This window comes from Gouania willdenowi, chromosome 1, assembly GCF_900634775.1.
Source record: "Gouania willdenowi chromosome 1, fGouWil2.1, whole genome shotgun sequence".
NCBI classification, from domain to species: domain Eukaryota; kingdom Metazoa; phylum Chordata; class Actinopteri; order Blenniiformes; family Gobiesocidae; genus Gouania; species Gouania willdenowi.
Window position 1 is genome coordinate 15054864 of NC_041044.1, and position 19497 is coordinate 15074360.

Here is a 19497-nt window from a genome sequence, read left to right on the forward strand (position 1 = left end):
CTGGATAGGGGACGCACTTACTCTGCCTCTGGGTCCTAGTGCCAGCCGAGCGGTGAAGCCTGTTCCGTTTACCGTGTTTACTGAGGTCCGTGTGTGTTTAATAAGTCCGTGTGTGTTTAATAAGTTTGTGTGTGTTTAATAAGTCCGTGTGTGTCCGTGTGAAAGTCTGCATGTTTATGCCTCTGTCCATCCACTCTTTTCATTATATCCATGTCTTTTAAGGCTTTATTACATAATGTCGGCTGTAGTCCGGGCCGCCGCCATCTTGGTTTATGTCGTCACCAGCGCGTCATCGCCGCAGAGTTGCACTCAAATAATATTAAATATTTTTAAAGTGGTGGTTTTTTTTGTGACTTTAGACTCCAATTACATGTATGTATATAATATGTTCCCCACAATATAAACAGGTTCAAAATATAATTATTTTTTATAGTTTCTGTTTCCACTGTATCCAGAATAATAATTATATATATATATATATATATATATATATATATATATATATATATATATATATATATATATATATATATATATAATAACTATTGATTAATTTGTTACATGACTTTTCCAGGGTTTGAGTTTGTTTTATTTAGTTTCACATCTACCTGTAGCTCTATGTTTTTTACACTGCTGACAACTTGTTTTTAGTTTTACTTCAGAAAGTTTCACTTTTACAGTTACAGTTGGAAATCTTTGTGAATTGAATATCCAGTTATATTACAGCAACCAAATTAAACTATATCAACTAAGTGAATTAATAAAAATAACCTGTGTAAAGGCTTTTTCAAACTAAAATCTTATCTTGTGAAATCTGTGACCTGTTGAACCTGAACAACTGAAAGAATCAGAATAAAGAATCATTATTTCTTGGCAGAAATGCTTTTAAACACTTGCTGTACATTCAGCTGACATAAAAATCTTGTTTTCAAATATGTAGAATAATTGTGAATGTATCAGTAGCAGTAGTAGTTTTAATATTTTAGTTAATTTTTTGCAGGCACCTTTTTTTTTGTCCGTCAAATGTATTTAAAATAAACTAAAATTAAAGAGAGATGTTATTTAACTGTTGAACCTTGTCATAATTTTATTTATTTATTTATTTATTTAAATTGAAAAAAAAAATGTTTATGGTCTTGGTCTTGGTCTTGGTCTCGGTTTGTCTCGGTCTTGGTCTTGACTCGGTCTCGGCTCCCGAAAGTCTTGGTCTTGTCTTGGTCTCGGTGCATGCTGGTCTCGGGCAAGTCTTGGTCTCGGATAGTGCGGTCTTGAACACAACACTAGTATGTGCCAATGATTCGGTACCACCAACCGCTGTAATATTTGACTGGCAAATAAATGAGAGATCGACATTTGTTTTTTTTCTCTTTTGGGGCCCCAAATCGAAAATCGGGTTCGAGCGTTGATACGTACACATCAATAGATTATATCTACCAAATTTGAGCCCGATCCGTTCAGGAATAACAGAAGAGTAGTGATTTTAACTAGTGTATGCAATGACAAGAAGAAGAAGAACAAAGTGAGTGGTGTTTGGAGTCCGGTAGCCTGGCCCTAAAAATGCATTTCTACAGTGGAAAACTGACTTGCCTGTTTAATTTCCTCTGCGTTGGTGCATGACTCAATGTCTGCACAGTGACATTTTTTAATTTCATTTTTACCTTTATTTTACCAGGTCGGTCACTGGGAACCAGTTCTCATTTACAGTGACGTTCAACTTTTAAATGAATCTGACCATCGGGTCAGTCGACAGTGAGAGCGATGACCCATAATGAAAAAGGGCAGTTAATGTCAAAATATAGAGGAAGAGGAGGAACAGTGAAATATGAGGCTGTGTGTGTGTGTATGTGTGTGTTACAGTGATTACACTATAAAAGGCTTATGTTGATGCTGGAAAACCAGAGTGATAATGCACTATTGCATGATGGGAATTAAATTAAAATTTTGGGCTCACATTCATACACACAACTGCGTAGATTCAATCTTAAGACAGCAGATCCCAAAAAATGAGTGAATAATGAGGTGATGCTGGAAAGGCAGCCAAAGAAGAAGAAAGAGTTGGAAGATAAATTGATGTTAAAGATGCTCTCTCCCTCCCTGCCAAGCTCCCAGGGACTGGCTTCTAACCCCTCGCAACTCACAGCTGCAGATAAAACACTAAACTCTGCTCTTTGGGGGACTCTTAGTATGCACGTGAGGCTACTGGGGGAGAGAGCTGGAGAAGAGAAATGTTATCAGAGTCTAACACTGTGTTAAGCCACATCTTCTCAGAGTGGGAGAGAAAGTCCAATCCATCGCAGCCACTCCCATTAAACCGCATTAGAATAATTAATGAGCCCAACTCACTCTCCTGAGTCTATAAACCTGTCCTGAACTCTTGTAATAATGACGCTGGTTTTTATGTGGACGTGTGTGTGTGTAGCTCAGTCTGTCTTTAATAATGATAATATACTGTTGGAATAAAAGTCATGAAGAAGAGATGAGCGAATGTTTTAAAGAAGATTTACCCTCACAACTACTTCCTCTCATCTCCATTTAGAGTCTGTACTTAGATTCCTCTGTGACCGTTCCATTGATTTATGCCAAAGAGGGCAAAGTGTGATCCTCCCTGCAGCCATGTTTATTATGATAAACACACAATTATACGCCAAACTCCATATTTATCGAGCAATATTGAAGGCCTTTGCCCATGGAAACCATACCGTTCATTCAGGTAATGCAACAGCAACAGGGATATTTATTTCATCAGGTTCTCACCCAGTTCTCACCCAAAAACCTGCGACCACAACAGAAACTGCTCAACAGATCATTTTTAACTGTGCCGGGGCCATTGATTTTGTGATAACATCCAAAGATGGAAATGAAATCTGCCATATTTTCTGTCAGATCGGAGCGTTATATATGTATGTATTGTATATATACATCCCACATTGCAATGTACAAACATTTTCCGACAATAAACCAAGTGTTCAAAGTGGATATAAAAGCAACCTTTTACATCATTATTGAGAGATTGATCTTTGCCTTATTGATCTATGAGGCCTACATTATATGTCCTTATCTGATAAAAAAAAAAATTAAATAAATGTTCGTCTCAAGCAGCTTTTAGTAGCACTACTCTATTGCTCCAAAATAATGAAATACCCCACAAAAAGTATTTCTTTTAAATAACAGGAATTATTCCCATTGATTCATTTATTGGTGCTGAAACCAGTGCTTTTGCCAGTTCCATTAGGATAATTCAGGCTAATGTTAAATCTAAATACACCACTGATGCTAAGATTTGTGTTTTTGGAACGTGGAAAAAGAGGCTTTAATGAACAGACTTTTTCTGATGGCACTGTCTGAGTAATGCTGAACCATCATCCTCTATCAGCCTCTTCCCGAGGCACCTGCCCTCTGCTCAGAGTCAGTGAACACTATCCACCTTCTGGGGCTGACCTTTGACCCTTGCTGTCAGGCTTTTAAGCATTGATTACCATGATCCTGTGGGTGGACGCTGGTTCAGTCCACAGGCCGCACTTACACTCAGAACCTCAACATCTCAGCATTATGTTTTTATTCTTTCAGTTGCTCTGCTCGTCTCCCTCCCAGAGTTTAAGCAACTTTGCTCTGTTAAATCAATCACTCACTCGTGTCACGACCCAGGGGTCAGTGAGTTATGTGGTTATATTTCTGAGTTTGTTATTAGATAAGAGCTTCTCCCCTTGGTACATCTATTTAATTTACATTTTTGGTTGTTTCTCTTTTTAGTTCCTGAATTTGGCTAGCAGAGATAAATAGAACAATAGTAATCCAAGCACCAAATCTCTTTTTTGTTCAGATTTTTGAAGAATCCATGTACCCTTTGTTCTTTGTTTATTCCGTTTTAAAACCAAATCAAAATGACAAATAAACGGTGTGGTTATTTTGTTTTACTTTTTTTGTTTTTTTCTTGGTTTCCCTACCAAGGTCCTGGACCAGGTCTCCACACACAATAGGACTGTTTAGGATTTATTTCAGCATTCAACATTTTTGTTCCTGCTCATGTTTTCATTCAGTGTGTAGATGTTTTAGCTCGTAAAAAGCTGCTCAAGTTTATTCTTTTGCTTCACGGTGTTACGATACAAATAGCATCCAAATAAAATGGTGACTGACTATTGCCCGTGAGGCTGGTGTGAGGAACAGTAGATGTTAGAACTTCTACCATTTGACACTTTAGCAGAAACAATAACAGCTTTTTTGAGGGCAGTAAAAAAATTTTATTTTGCACGTTCTAAATACCGCTAACAGCAGCCGTCAACACACACGGAAGTTGATCACAAGAAACGAGGAGCACCAGGAGATTCATTGCACCACCTCTGGTTCCATATATGTGCATGTTTTATGTAACATCCATTTTTGGTTTTGATTTATTTATGTATTAATAAAGTTTAATTCACCAGTAATGTGACTTATGCATTGCTTCTTTTTATGTCCGGGCCGGAAGCTAAAGTCCGCTTAGTCACCAGTTTATCTGGATACTATTTGGACAAGGGCTGAACGATTAATTGCATTTGCAAAAGTATCGCAATTACATAAAACTCTTTTCTAATCGCCAAGGCAGCAATTTTTAAAAAATCTTTTTCTTGTCCTGTCCTGTTAAGTTCAGAGAGTGTTTAAGAAGTGCAGCCCACATGGTTACATGTTTCATAAAATGTGAAGTTAGTTAGATATGTTGAAGAGGAAAAGCCACAGATTGGTTTGCTTTATTGTTGTAATCTGTGCTTTAAAATTCATATTTTATATTTATTTAAAGTTTAAATAAATCTGAAATTGTTTATTATGAAACAGATTGATATTGAGGAAAACAATTAGATTATTTTCCAAAATCGTTCAGCCCTAATTTGGTATAGTTGGCAAATATTCGCAGATTCAGACTTCCAACATCAAAAAACCTTTAACAAAACTTCATCGACACACAAATTAAATCTCTGCCATCAGTGTGAGGTGGAAAATAAGACACAAGATCATTTTTTATCAAACACAGCAGAGTAAAAGTCCGTCTGTGTGGTGGGATTAAAACATGAAGCTGTCGTCCTAGTTTCACCGTAAATATCACACAAACAGAACCAGATTTAATTAAAAAAAAAAAAAAAAAAAAACGCTGCTCGTTTGGTTTTTGATTTTTCCGTTTTCCTGTTTCTGGTTTTAAATCAATTAAAAAAAAAAAAATTGAAATTTTGTATTTGGTTTTGAAAGAAAATAACCAAAGAACAAAGGATACACAGATTATGGAGCTATCTGGAAAAGTGATCCTGATTATGGTATCATTCACACTTTGAAATATATTTTTCTCTCCATTAATAATGATACAGTAATGTATGTAAATGCATGGTCATGCCCATTGTTTTGGAGAAATCACAATGGAATGCGCAATCCGGATCTGATCTGGATGAAATTTAATTTCATTTATTTATCAATTACGTCCGATTATGGTGAGATATAGAGATTTTCAAACCAGAATCGTCAGAATCAATCAGAAGATTGATCCTGATCCTATCCAAAATTTTGTATAATATTCCATGGCGTACAGGGAATGCTGGAGCCCAGCAGACATAGGGCGTAAAGCAGTGTAAACCCCACTGCATAGGACATACCTGTCAAGTATCCCGTTTTGGCCGGGAAACTCCCGTATTTTACCCCTCTTTCCTGCCATCTTTCCGTATTAGTATTTTCCCGTAAATATTCAGTATTTTAATGTAATAATAATTAAAAGCTACCTACCTACGCCGTCACTAGCCTCGAGAACTGAAACCTGAAATGGCCTGGGTGGCACTTCTCTCGAGATTAGTGCAGACAGTGGCAACAAACCCGGAAACAACTCAGAAGAAAGATGAATGAATGAAAAAACAAAGAACTGGTGTAAATACGTTGTAAAATGTGACAGAGAGTTTATCTTCCTAAAGAGCAGCAGGATGGGACACAGTTACACGTTCTGTTAGATTAATAACTGAGATTTTAACGTCTACCACAGTGGAAGGAACATGTAAGTCACCATGAAAAATCAGCCAATTACAAGCACCACAAATATACACTGCTTTAAAAAAGTGTTAAAGAATGTCAAGTCTGTAATAAATGTGTCTAATAAGTCATTAGTGAATACCAGAGAACCACATGAGTGAGCATGAGAAATTATAAGAAAATATGTAATAAAATAAAATGTAAATGTATAACTTAAAGACAAGCAATGTGAAATTAACAGTAAATATGCAACGTGTTGACTTGTATGTAAACTGTATATTAAATAAACACATGTGCTTCATATACACATTTATGTTTTTATTTAGGCTGTTTTATAATTTAGGAATTAGGGCTGGGAGATATATCGAGATTCAAGATGTATCGAGTTTTCTATTTTATACTTTCATATAGAAAACTATAATATTTCATACATACGTATATATATATATATATATATATATATATATATATATATATATATATATATATATATATATAGCTATATAAGGGATACTGGAGCTTGGTTAGGCGGGTAGGATGGATGGTAGTGGGCGCCAGAAAATTTCCCTTATTTTCAAATCCAAAACTTGACAGGTATGGCATAGGACGCTATCCAGGGCTTTGTAACATCTTACTTTTGTATGAATTTTGTCACAGTCTGTTAAATAGTTTTGACCTAATCCTGCTAACAAACAAACAAACAAATAAACGACGGTGAAAACTCAGTTGAAAATGCTGAGATTATCCTACAATCATCAGAATGTCCAGAAGTAGGTTTAATTCTACCTTCCCAATGGAGCTTATATGTAAAACATGAGCATTAGTTGAGTCTCTCTAGGACGCAACCGTGAGAGTCTGTATCCCCTTGTCTAAATGTGTATTATTTATTGAAGATGACAGGCACAGTCGATATGTGTGCTCACCTCCCTGCAGTGTGTACTCAGTGACAGGACTGCTGTAGACTCCCAGGCCAGCCCCTGTGTAGGCAGCCACCTGGATCTGGTACCGAGTCCAGATGATGAGATCCTTCAGCAAACAATAGTTGGTCTCTGGGCTGCTGATGTTCTTCTCCTGGAATTCTCCTGGCAGCCCAGCCAGACAATACCTACACACGCAGAAATGTGTGCATAAATGTGGGTTTTCAAAGCAAAGATTGGAAGGATTGAAAAGGACTAAGATGAATACATCCAAACACACTTTAGATACATAGAAGTAAAGGAAGACTGACTCACAGAATCACATCTAATGCCTTGAATTGGCAAGCAGACATCATCACATTACGTTATAAACCTATTGTGCAAGTATGTGTACATACCTTTTTTCCTACAATATCTGCTACTGTGCTGCTGGAATGGGAGAGAAGCTAAGCAGAATTTCCTCTAAAGATTGAATGACCTTTTTCAATAGAGTACCTTTAAGGCCCTTGCTTTATGACAAAATGCATTATATAAATGATCACTTAAAAAGACAAATGACAAGATTAGACAGGGTGGACAATGCTACGCCTGTACTGTACACATCTGATAGAGGTAAATGGAATAATAATTCCAATGTCAGCCATTTAATAAGGAGCCAATTCAGTATAAATGGATAATGTAACAATTCACTGGCTGAGTCAGCACTCTATCACACTTAAATTGCATGCATAAATACACACAGAAACACACTTGTACATACAGACATGGATACATGTTGTAATGTGGTGTGAGAGGAAAACAGTGGAGATTCCCCCTCCCCCCAACACCCTAACTCAGAGTGTCTGCTGGAGGCAGAGCAGAGGGAACCAACAATGGAGAGTACAGATTTAATAACAACTACAAAAGCCACACGGAGACAGATGCCTTATAAAGTTATGTTCCATGTACAGGTGTGAGGTCTTTCCTTCACCTGAAGGGTAACACAATAGAGGAAGATGAACACCTGATAAAGTTCGTCACAATTACATGCAAATCTATGTGAGGAGACGGGAACAGTTTGATTTCCAGCGGTGTGTCAAACATTAGGTACAAGAACAGACAAAGCATGTCTATAGCACTGTTGTGCATTATTAATGTAAAGAAAGAAAGCTAGGAAGAATAGCAGAGATTGCTTTAAATTTAATACTGTGTGTTTTTGTTTTGTATAAACTTTAAATTATGCTTTATAAGAACAAGAAAACAGTTTAGGTTTTCCATTAAAATACTTTAATGAGACAACTCGCTATCTATGTGATTATACTATTTGCACAAAAGCAAAGTGTTGATGTTTTGTTTTGCTTAGCTGAGCGGGAAAAAACATGCTACATTTTAATTAGAATAATAAAGAATTTGCCATTTTTAAAACGTCAATCATGGAAAATATGCATTTTTTTCATTGGAAGATAAAATATGAAACTGATCAATAAAACCCATAAATTAGGTTTGTGGAATGAGCCAAATGCTGCACAGTATACAGTCTCACTTCCTGCAGGGTGTATCCATCAAAGAAATGCTAATAGCGCCCACGTGGGTCAGGACTAGAACAGGCAAAAGAGCGATTCAATCTGACGCCTGCCTAAGAAACGTCAGAGCAAAGCAGCACTAACAACATGTTTCCACAATCTCTGACTTCACAGTTTGGCCAACATTAAATTGCATATTTAATTCTACACAATTGTCTAAATACCAGTACCTACATACATGAATAAGACTTAAAGGCACACCGTGGACATTTTGACCTAAAGAGTTGACCCATGAGTTATTTTCAATCATTCCTCAATCCAATATACAGCACTTGACATTATCAATGCTCTGAGCAGGGCTTAAAACACCATGTAAGTTTGGAGAGATGGACCATCGTTGGCCAGGTCATGTGACCTGGAAAATGCCTGGAGAAAGTTTCACTTTACGGCAGTCACATGACCACAGGCTCAGATATACTCATTGGGCTAAGGTTTTTGCTAGTTTTTTTCCGCCTGTTTGACTCCTGGTCATGGCCGAGGCAAGCAAAAAGTTTAAAACTGCTTCTAAGGATGCCGGGTCGCCCATCCCCTGTCCGCCCAGACCCCCGGCGAAGGGGGCCGACAACGGCTGCAAGGCCAGGGAGTAGGGGGGCAGCGCCACTGATGAAGCAAGTAGGGCAGCGGCGGCTGCTCCTAAGAGCCAATCCTTATCCCGAAGTTACAGGTTAACTACTGTCTGCATACACAACTACCGACTAACTGCTTGTTGATTTTTGCGACAGTGCTGCGGCGCTTGCGCCCCTAGTGGCCAAAAGTTACACAGTGTGCCTTTAAAGGTGCAATAAAAGAGCTGATGTGTGTGTGTGTGATAAGTGCCAGTATTTGGTGCCCTCTTAATTCCACTGCCTGTATTTTTATTATAAGTTTTTGCAAACATCCTTCTATTAACAGACCAAGGAGCAGTGAAGTAAGGTTGAGATGTTTGCATGTTATTACAACACAGTTACAGGTCAGACTTGATTGTTGATCAGTTACATTTGCTTAAAGCTGCTTAACCATAAGTCACATTTTTAGAAATCTTGTGTCATCCAAACGATGTTCTTATAAAGCCTTTGATAGGGATTTACTCACAAACAAATGAAAAAGCATTTGTTGACCAATGGTCATGTGACTTGAACTTATTGTAGTTTGCATTTAGGTATTGGGAACCCTGTAAAATAACGCAAAGATGGCACATAAGTTGCTTTGAGAAGTGTTTTTATTTTATTCTAACTATGATTTCTCGTGTTTCTTCACCAGACCAGACAGTGATTCGTTTGACTCCATTTTTGCTGTGGTTTATTTCGGGTATTCCCTGTGATTTCGCATAACTTTCAGAGGCTTAAAATAAAAATAACCGAAATGCATTGAGAAGAGACTTTGGCAGTGTTTTTGGGGTCATACCGGACATGAAGAACTTTTGTCTAGTTTTAAAAATGTTAGGTATCCTTATAACTGCTTTATCCTTGACCAATGTTTTATATTTTCAGATATGGATCGGCTGCCCAAGTAGGGAGTTTTCTTTGGTGTTGAGAAAACAAGGCTGGATCTACAAACAATAGGAATAGTTTTAAAAAACAGAAAAATAAAATCCCTTTTTGTCTAAATAAGCCATGAGTCACACCTAACCTCACAACAATCATAATCACTTTCAACTGTGAAACTTGGTCCTAAAGCGGTTGGTCCTGCCATGATGGTATGATACAACAAAGCTTTACTTTTGAAACAGTTAAGTTGTTTACTTTAGTCTATTGTTCAATGTGTACTTCTTCTGGTCTAATAATGACTTTTTAATGTTCCTGCCTTACGTTTTCTGACAATGACTCTCACAATAGTTAATCCTATCTGGTAAAGAACAACGCCTCTACTTTTTTGTTTGACTGAACAATTAAAGGTTGCAAATATGAATAGATGATCACACACTCTTATGTTCACTCCACACAGCTAAATAAACTCAACACTTTTGTTGAATCAATTGTCATTCTTCGAATAGAAGAATAAGCCATTACTTTAAATAAACAGATTTCTTATGAAACGATGAATAAGGCATTTTAGATGCACTTTTCAGAGTATGGCATAGACTGTGCTTTAATATTCAATTTAAAGGAGCTTCTGCTGTCATTATTTTTGACATAAATAAAAAAAAAAAAAACACTCTATTATGCTAATTTCCAGAGATCTCAACATTATGTAAAGCTGTGAATATGTATAATACAATATAAATATGTTATTTACATTTTACTGCATATTTTATGCAGCAATGATTAATTTTCTGTGTGAGACAATCTGTTTTCTATTCTGATAATCAGGCTTTTATACATATTTGGCCACTGTCAAATCTTTCCTGCGCTTCCACGTATAAAATTCCTGGAGAAAATATCAATCATGATTCTGGTTGGACCAAAACTGTCAGCTCGTGTCACACTTTCTTTCAGCATTCTGTGGCTCCATCGCTTCACTTCGATCTGGCAGAGGTGTAAAAACAAGAGCCAGCCTGACTCAATAGGTGTTTACCTGAGGACGTATCCTCGGAGGACTCCATTGAGCTGGGGTTCTGGCGGAGGCTGCCACTGGACCATGATGGACTGGTTGGTACGACCACTAGCCACAATATTCTTTGGAGGAGCGCTGGGTGCCTCTTCCCTCAGCATCAACCTGTTGAAAATGTGTTTTATATAGTTATTGGTCAGCATGTAATGAGACGGTGGGGAAATTGCTGTTTTTCATTTTACCGCAATGAGAACACAATCAGACTGTACATTGGAAGACTGTATTAGGAGGGCGGGGTGAAGTAGGAGACTCTTAGTGTTGCTGTTACATTGTAGCAAGACAGGCAGTCAGATTGTCTACAAACAAATTAGCGTGTGTGTCAGGGCGGATGCACAGGATGGAGCTCTGACTTATTAAGCAGACTTGATGAATTCTTATTGCATTCTCTCCTGCCTCCTCGCTCACCTTGTGGTGCATCTTCCAATTGTATTTATTACATTTACTTTTCATTTCTGCCTATGCTGTTCATACTGTTGCTTGTGCAAATGTTTAACGCATCACTTCCAGTGCGCCAAAGAATTTCTCCTGAGACGGAATGTTTAAAGCAACACGTGTGAAAGTGTTTGCAGAGTCCAAGCAGGTTTGTCCAGGGTTGGGCTCAATTACATTTTTCAATTACAATTCTGTCTTCCATTACCCATGTTCAGTTACAACTCAATTACAAATACAATGACCAGCATTTTTTTCAATTACAATTAATCACAATTACTGAACCTTCCTCTTTTCTGTTAGCATCACTTATGATAACAGGTCAGTTTTGACCCATGTCTCAAATCAGCTGTAAAATACACAAAAATATGATCTACCATCTAATTTCTGTTTCATCTCTTGGTTACCTTGTTTGGCTTCCTTAGCCATAAAATTATTGGTTTTAATATTTTTAGTGTGGGAGTCTGAAGCTCTTCTCTGTCAGTATACCCACTGATTTATTATTTTATAAATGGGCAGGAAGTGGGAAACCATATATATATACTCAAATTTTTACAATTGTTATACATATGTCTAAACCATAAAACTGGAACATGGTTCCACAGCTTTGGGTTTAATTAAATTGTAATTGACAGTTTTAATATAATTTTTCATGCTAATTACAATTACAAAGTAAATTATCTGAACTCAATTACAATTCATTTATGATTATAACAGTAACATATTTTTTCAATTACATTGAAGTGTAATTCATTGTCAATTACTTGATTACAATTATAATTGACCCCAAAAGGTACTTAATGTCCAGTATATATTGTGAGCTACTGCTTTATTTAAATCCGTTCCTTTTGAACCCGTCTTTCCATTTAAGTTTTTATACACATTACCAGTAATTTATCACCACAGTCCCCACAGCAGAGAGGATGTGCCTGACAAGGAGAGAGTTCAATCACATCAGGACAGCACTCGTTTTCACCAATGAGACAGTGTTATCCTCTCTCTCTTCGCCCTCATCTGCCCTCTTCATTCCTCACCCTCCCCATTTACACTTTGACATTTTGAACCACTTCTTCACACCACTTTTTGACACATCTGCAAACTCTCACCTCTCACAGCCCCCTGTCCTTTGTATATTTTATCAGTCTATCTTTTACCACCTTCCCCCTCTCTCTCTCTCTCTCTCTCTCTCTCTCTCTCTCTCGCCTGGTAAAGCCAACAGGCTGAGCTGGTCGGCCTCTGGCTTTACTGTAAGCAGCTCAACAAACATAATCAGAGCCATATGTACTCGCAACACACACACGCACATGCGCACACACACAGTTTAAGATACCCTGTCACATCCGATGGTCTTCCCCTTCCATGGATTAAGTCTTGGGATTAGAATTTACCTTCCTCTTCCAAACCTCCCCTCTCTGGTGTCCTCTCAGTGCCACATCTCTCCCTAAACGATCCTACCATTAGACACGGCACACCTCTATTTAATTGCATTTAAACATCTTTACATAAATGAAGATCATCATCTACACAGGCGTGTGTGTGTGTGTGAGCAGGGGCGTGAAAGCTCCTAGCAGGAGACACACAGAGGTGGATGTATGGCACAGGCCAATGATTTTACAGCTGTGCTTTGCCTTCCATTAGTTCAGACAGACACACACATGCACACGCACACGCACACACACACTAATGCAGGTCAGTTATCTTTCTAAGAAATGTGAAAAATATAATCCTTAGCTATGCTTTAACTAATAACAAAGATACGCATTAAAAGCTCTAGTAGACATACACAGTATCAAACACATGTCAGGTTCCCTCTGACTGTAAATAAAACAAAGAAACACACACCGACACGCCCTCTCTTAGTAGCTAGGAGGCCCTAAGAAGTACTTTACACTTATTATACATAAGGTTGATATTACGCTGTCATTGTCTGTTATTAGTATGAATAAGGTGTCATGTTTTGCTAAATTTAGACACCTTTGGAGCTATGTTGGCATTTTTTGGGTTAGGTGGAGGGATCTAGTGGGGATAGGTAGGATTAGGGTTATGAAGGGTTAGGGGTGAGAGTTAGGTAGAGTTACAGTAGGGTTTGGGTTAATATTAAGGGTTAGGGTTAAAGTAGGGTAGGGGTGAGGGTTAGGTAGGGTTACAGTAGGGTTAGGGTTAAGGTTAAAGGTTAGGATTAGCTAGGGTTAGAAGTGAGGGTTAGGTAGGGTTACAGTAGGGTTAGGGTTAAGGTTAAAGGTTAGGATTAGCTAGGGTTAGAAGTGAGGGTTAGGTAGGGTTACAGTAGGGTTAGGGATAGGGTGAGGGTTAGGTAGGGTTACAGTAGAGTTAAGGTTAAAGGTTAGGGGTGAGGGTTAGGTAGAGTTACAGTAGGGTTAGGGTTAGGGGTGAGGGTTAGGTAGAGTTACAGTAGGGTTAGGGTTAGGGGTGAGGGTTAGGTAGAGTTACAGTAGGGTTAGGGTTAGGGGTGAGGGTTAGGTAGGGTTACAGTAGAGTTAAGGTTAAAGGTTAGGGTTAGGGGTGAGGGTTAGGTAGAGTTACAGTAGGGTTAGGGTTAGGGGTGAGGGTTAGGTAGGGTTACAGTAGGGTTTGGGTTAAGGTTAAGGGTTAGGTAGGGTTACAGAAGGGTTAGGGGTGAGGGTTAGGTAGGGTTACAGTAGGGTTTGGGTTAAGTTTAAGGGTTAGGTAGGGTTACAGAAGGGTTAGGGGTGAGGGTTAGGTAGAGTTACAGTAGAGTTACTTCAAGTAAAGTGTTACCGCACCTAATTTCCTTCCCCACCTCTGACCGGTTAATATTCCTTCCATCCATTTCAACCCCAGAACATCAACTTTACACTAAAGATTAAATATTTGAAACCCTCACAATAAACCTCACCCATAAGAGAAACTACAAACATTCACACATATTCTGCAAACAAACAAACAAAAAAACAGACAAACAGCAGAAACACTAAAAGCCGTGTGACACACTTTCACTATTGAAGGAAAAGAGGACACTTCAGCAGAAAATGTACATATTTTCCATGTGAATGAGGGAATCAGAATGATATAGTGGTTTGCTTTATAAAAGCCATGCAGTGGGAATTAGGAGAAGTTTTTAACTGTGTCATTCTTCACAGTCTGATACCTGCTGGCTTTTTCCTTGAAAACACATCTCATGCTTTGATTTATTAATACTAAAGAAATAGGGAAGACTGCTTCTTTTTTTTTTTTACACACACAATGACAAAGTTTGGATCTGGAATCAAAAGATGAGCGACACAGAGCAACACAAATACAAAACAAGACAACTGATATGACAGAGGACCAGAAGAAAATGAACGTGCAGGAGCTCAGTTGTGTCGTGATTGACACTTCTGTCCTTCCTTCACCCTTTAAACATCATATTGGTGTTTCACAAACTGACAGCATGCGCTCTTTATATTGGGTTTCTATCTGTTCTAAAGGTGGAGGGAACTTTTGTATCGGCTGTGGATGAAGGTGAAAATAAAACCCCTGTCAGGGGTCCACAATTTCTGCCCATTTGACTGAGTTCTTGTCAATCACTGGATTTGTGTGAATCCAACGATCAGATTCACATGCCTTGCACTACTTAGCCACATAAAGAAAAAACTAGTCAGTGCAACAGTGGATAACCATGCCTTTAAAGCTGCAGTATGTAGAATGGTGAGACTTGTTTAGAAATAAATACACTCCCTGCTTTGAAAACTATCGTGCCTTACCGGTATTCTCGTGAACGCGCACAACTGTGGAGCTCTTCGCAACTTTTTTCTAAATAGAGACTAGTGACAAATGTAAGGACTTCATCTTGTCTTATTGGAGATTTTTCTGGTGTTTTAGAGACTCTGACATGAATGCACATATCACTCGCTGCTATGAGGATAGTAACTACAGCCCCTCCTCCGCCACAAGCAGCCGCAGCAATCCCAGCTGCCGGTCAGGTCAGACAGACACTGCAAATGAACTGTGTCTGTTCTCTCCACCTTGGATGTGTTTCTCTTAGGTTTACAAGCCATGTGTTTTCATTCTTCCTCTGAAACCAGTGGGGCGGACTGCGCACCGTCTGCTTTGAGTGTCCATTTGAGCGTTAAACTGTTGCTTCTCCACATTGGTCTTCCTTATTCCACTTGCTTTGGTGTTGAACCGTTGTGCCTAACGCCACGATGAGGACTACTATCGGTGGTACGTAAAAGCACACCTAATTCAGTCGAGCAGCCAAGAGTAATGCCCAAAACAGCTCATGGAGCACTCCGTTTGTAGAAAGATCGCTGATTGGCTTTAGTGTCACGCTCCTGTATTTATAAAGCTTAAATTTAAAGCAAAGGAAAGGATAATAGGTTCAGTGTCCACTCAGAACACTTTGGATTACAATATGCTCAAAGGTGATTATGTATTTTTGACCAAATGATGCCAAAAATAAATTACATACTGCAGCTTTAAGATACTTAAATAATCAGAATACTTCAAACATTGCCATCTAAAATGACGTTGTATACAAAATCATGTGACAAAATGATCTATTGCTGTGGATTTTAGTGCCTCGTAATTTATAGGTTAGCTTAACATTTGTAAAACTTTGGTTGAATCAATTTTTTTAATAGAAACATTTATTACCATAACTTCAGAAGATGTTGTTTAATGTAATGTTTCATCATCATGAGAAGAACAATGAAAACCTGGAACAACGTAACACATTAGAAATGTAAAAAGAAGCCCAACGAATAAAAAAAAATGCATTCATCTTTAAAAGAAAACCAAAATGAGTAAAAATACAATATTAATGCTCAAAGAAGTCTCCGTTCTTTTGAAATACAGCATTTAATTAACAGTCACAATACTGAGATGTTAAGTCTGAAGCAATGATAAAGATCTATTTATCTGTAAAGAAAGAAAAGCTGACCTTTGCAGGCGCAGGTTAATTAAATACCTTTGATGAAATGTGAAAAATGATGCAATTAAAACATGAATGCTTAGTTATTAGGATTTCACAGGATCACAGGTCTGATGGTAGATGCCTGTAAATAGCTTTAATGATACCGTGGGCTTACACTTATACCTGTCATAAAGAAGCATGTCTGAATGCGTCTGAATGACCTTAACCTCTAATGAATTAACATCATCATTACATGATGAAGAAATACCATAAAAGCTGATTTTTATAATAACTACTCTCGTCCTTTATCTGAGGAATTTGTTATTAATACTTAAGCAAAACTAATCAAAGGCTCTTATGGTTTTATGGGTTCCATTTTGACCAGATGCTGTTTAATATTGTTAGCAGTATTAGTTTTACAGCTTGTAGAGCATCGATTTAGTCTAACAGCATCTCTTCAAATTAATAAGTGAAAATATTAGATAATTAAAATTTCCTGTATATTTAAAGCCCGTCTGTCACTAACGTCTGTGGTAGCTCTAAGATCTTTGCTGAGTAAAACCATAGAAACATTGCATTTTACATTAAAGGCAGGTAGGTCATTTTAGGTCATTTTCGAAAGCTAGCATGTATTTGAATGTACTGTAGCATCCTCCGAGGACTCTTCTTTTACCCTAACTCTGTCACCGGTGACGTGTAAGCTAGTGCACGCGAGGGGTCGAGAACGAGCAGGGAGACTTGATTGGTTGATCAAAAAGCTAACTGTCTTTTTTCATTGGTCGAAGTTTTTACAGGCTTACAGCTGCTACAGACGACATTTTTTATTCGTTCCTTTTTCAGAGCACATAATTTCAACCAAAAACTTGTATGTGGAGAAAATTACTAACCCTAACGTTAAATGGTAAATAAATGTAGGCCGAGATGATGTTTTTATTGATGCTTCTTCCTAAACAACCATCAGCAAACATGAAGTCCAATATGAAAAACTCCAAACGTTACATTACACTATTTTTGTTATTGTGTTTCCGTTTCATCCTCCTTCACTATTTAAAGTACTTTTCTGGCTTTTAAACCTTACAAAATCGTACCAAACATGATAAATATTATCAATTTTACATTTGATGCTTCAGATGATTTATAAAAACGGGATGGTTACGCCTAAATTGACCAATATTATGTTGCAAAAGCAACGTTAGCCACACTGTTAGACCCTCGGCGACCGGTTTACGTGTGAAATACAGTCAAAAAGCATGATATGACTCATTTCCGTGTTCTGTTGGTGCCTGATTTTAAATAAAGACAGAGAGGAATAAAAGAAACAGGTCAGTTTTCCGTTTCCCTTTCAGAATGTGAATTCTGTTTTTTCTGCTTGTTTTCCAGCAATCACGGAAAATGGGAAGCCCACAACCCATATGTAGTGGGATTTTGTTCTGGCAGCTCTTAAATCACCCTTTTCTGTACTACAGATTCATGTGTATATGAGAACCAGCGGGAGAAAACATTTTTATCCTGCATTTGAATCACTTACGCCTGATGTGAGAGAACAGCTGGAATAAAAAAATAACTAGTGTAAAGTGTAAAAGAATTGAGATGGATGGTGCCGGGTGTTGAAGGCATTTATGTATAATCTGTCTTCCTCTGCTAATGCTCGCTCTCTAAAGATGTTAATGGTGTGAGTGCAGGTCATGCATGAATAAGTCAGCACATGGGGAACACGCCAGATTGCCTAATTGGGAGTCTTGACAAGAGTTGCTGAATTTAGATTACAATAATGGTTTTATCTTTTATCCCACTTCATTCATGTCCTCTCTGTTGATGTCGGTTTCTAAAATGACTTCTCTGCTCTGTAGCCGTCGCCCGGGTTACTCTCCTGCACCACAACGGAAGCAGCAAAATAAATTTAATATAAAGAAAAGTTTGAAACAAGCAAAATGAAGCTAATTTAATAAAGACTGTAATCAGAGTGGGAGGTACAGTAACATCTAGCAGTTCAGACTTTAATAAGGGCATCTTCTAATCAATATTCCAAGTGTCTCTCCATCTCTATCTGTAGTGATTCCTCACTCTGTCCACATCAGTGCATTTCAAAATCCTTCTTATTTGACTGCTTCAAGCCTTTGCGCGGCTTATCTGCATAGCCTCAATCTCCCCATGATGTTCAGCTCCTGCTTTGGCATCTGTGCCTGAGTCTTTTCCAGAGGATGAAAAGAAGCGAGTGTGCGTGGCTGCGTACGAGAGGAGCAGCGAAGACGAGTCGTATCCATCTGCTTTGATCCCCTGACCAGCAATGTCTTACTGTCTGCCAGTGTTTCATTTAAGAAGGACCAATTCAATCTCGTCTTCAGCATCTCAACATATCTAAGTTTGGATGCAGCAGGATGGCCGCAGAACACACAAGGTAGAGTATTATTGAAGAAATGAAAGGAATAGGAGCAGAAGGGAAGATGAACAATACCAAACAAGTGGAACAAAAACAAACTAGCGGGGGGATAGCAGCATTTAGCATGCGCCAGACAAAAACACAAAGGCAGCAGAACATTTAGGGCAGACATAGGCAATTGGCAACCCGGGTCCAAATTGTAGTTCAAGACGTTGTAAGGAATATAAAGGCCAACATAATACACAAAATAACTCCCAAAACACACAAATTGCAGCAAAATGGACAAAGTCCACAAACCCCCCTGTATTACTGCTCAGATCAGTCATTATTCTAAATGCTGACATAAATGTTGATAATGTGGCCCTTAGATCAGATACAATTACATTTCTGTGGCTCCCGCTATGATAGAGTTGCCTATCCCTGATTTAAGGTAACAGTGCTAAGAATCCCACCACCATCCTTCTCAGGGGTTAAACACGTACACACCATCTACAACTGAGATGTACCATATTTTCCAGGCTATTGAACACATCGCTGTTTTGGCCGCAATACAATAATTTAGCAATTTTCCAAGAAAAATCAGAGTTTAGGCCACAACGTCACATAGGGTGCACTCTATTGGCTGATGAGGGTGCCCTCAAATGACTCAGCCAATCAGAACGGCGAGTTAGGTGGGCTGCTGTACTACCATTCGGTTTAGCAGAGATTTCCCAGTATTTCCAGGTATTCTGATAATTCTATAACACGAATAAATTGTTAAAAAATCATAGATTTTGATTTCTGGATTTTTCTTTTTAGGTTATCTCTCATACAGTGGACATGCAC

General features: G+C 38.2%; 1 protein-coding gene across 4 annotated transcripts in view; it reads right to left on the reverse strand.

The window, feature by feature from the left end:
• The window catches only part of sdk1b (sidekick cell adhesion molecule 1b), a 410315-nt gene that overhangs the window by 100451 nt on the left and 290367 nt on the right, over nucleotides 1-19497 (reverse strand). For all 4 annotated transcript variants that reach the window (XM_028444442.1, XM_028444434.1, XM_028444426.1 and 1 more), the window contains 2 exons: nucleotides 10952-11092; nucleotides 6903-7084 (listed from right to left, as the gene is read on the reverse strand). In XM_028444442.1, coding sequence (XP_028300243.1) covers nucleotides 6903-7084; nucleotides 10952-11092 — 323 coding nt within the window. The remainder of the gene's footprint in view (nucleotides 1-6902; nucleotides 7085-10951; nucleotides 11093-19497) is intronic.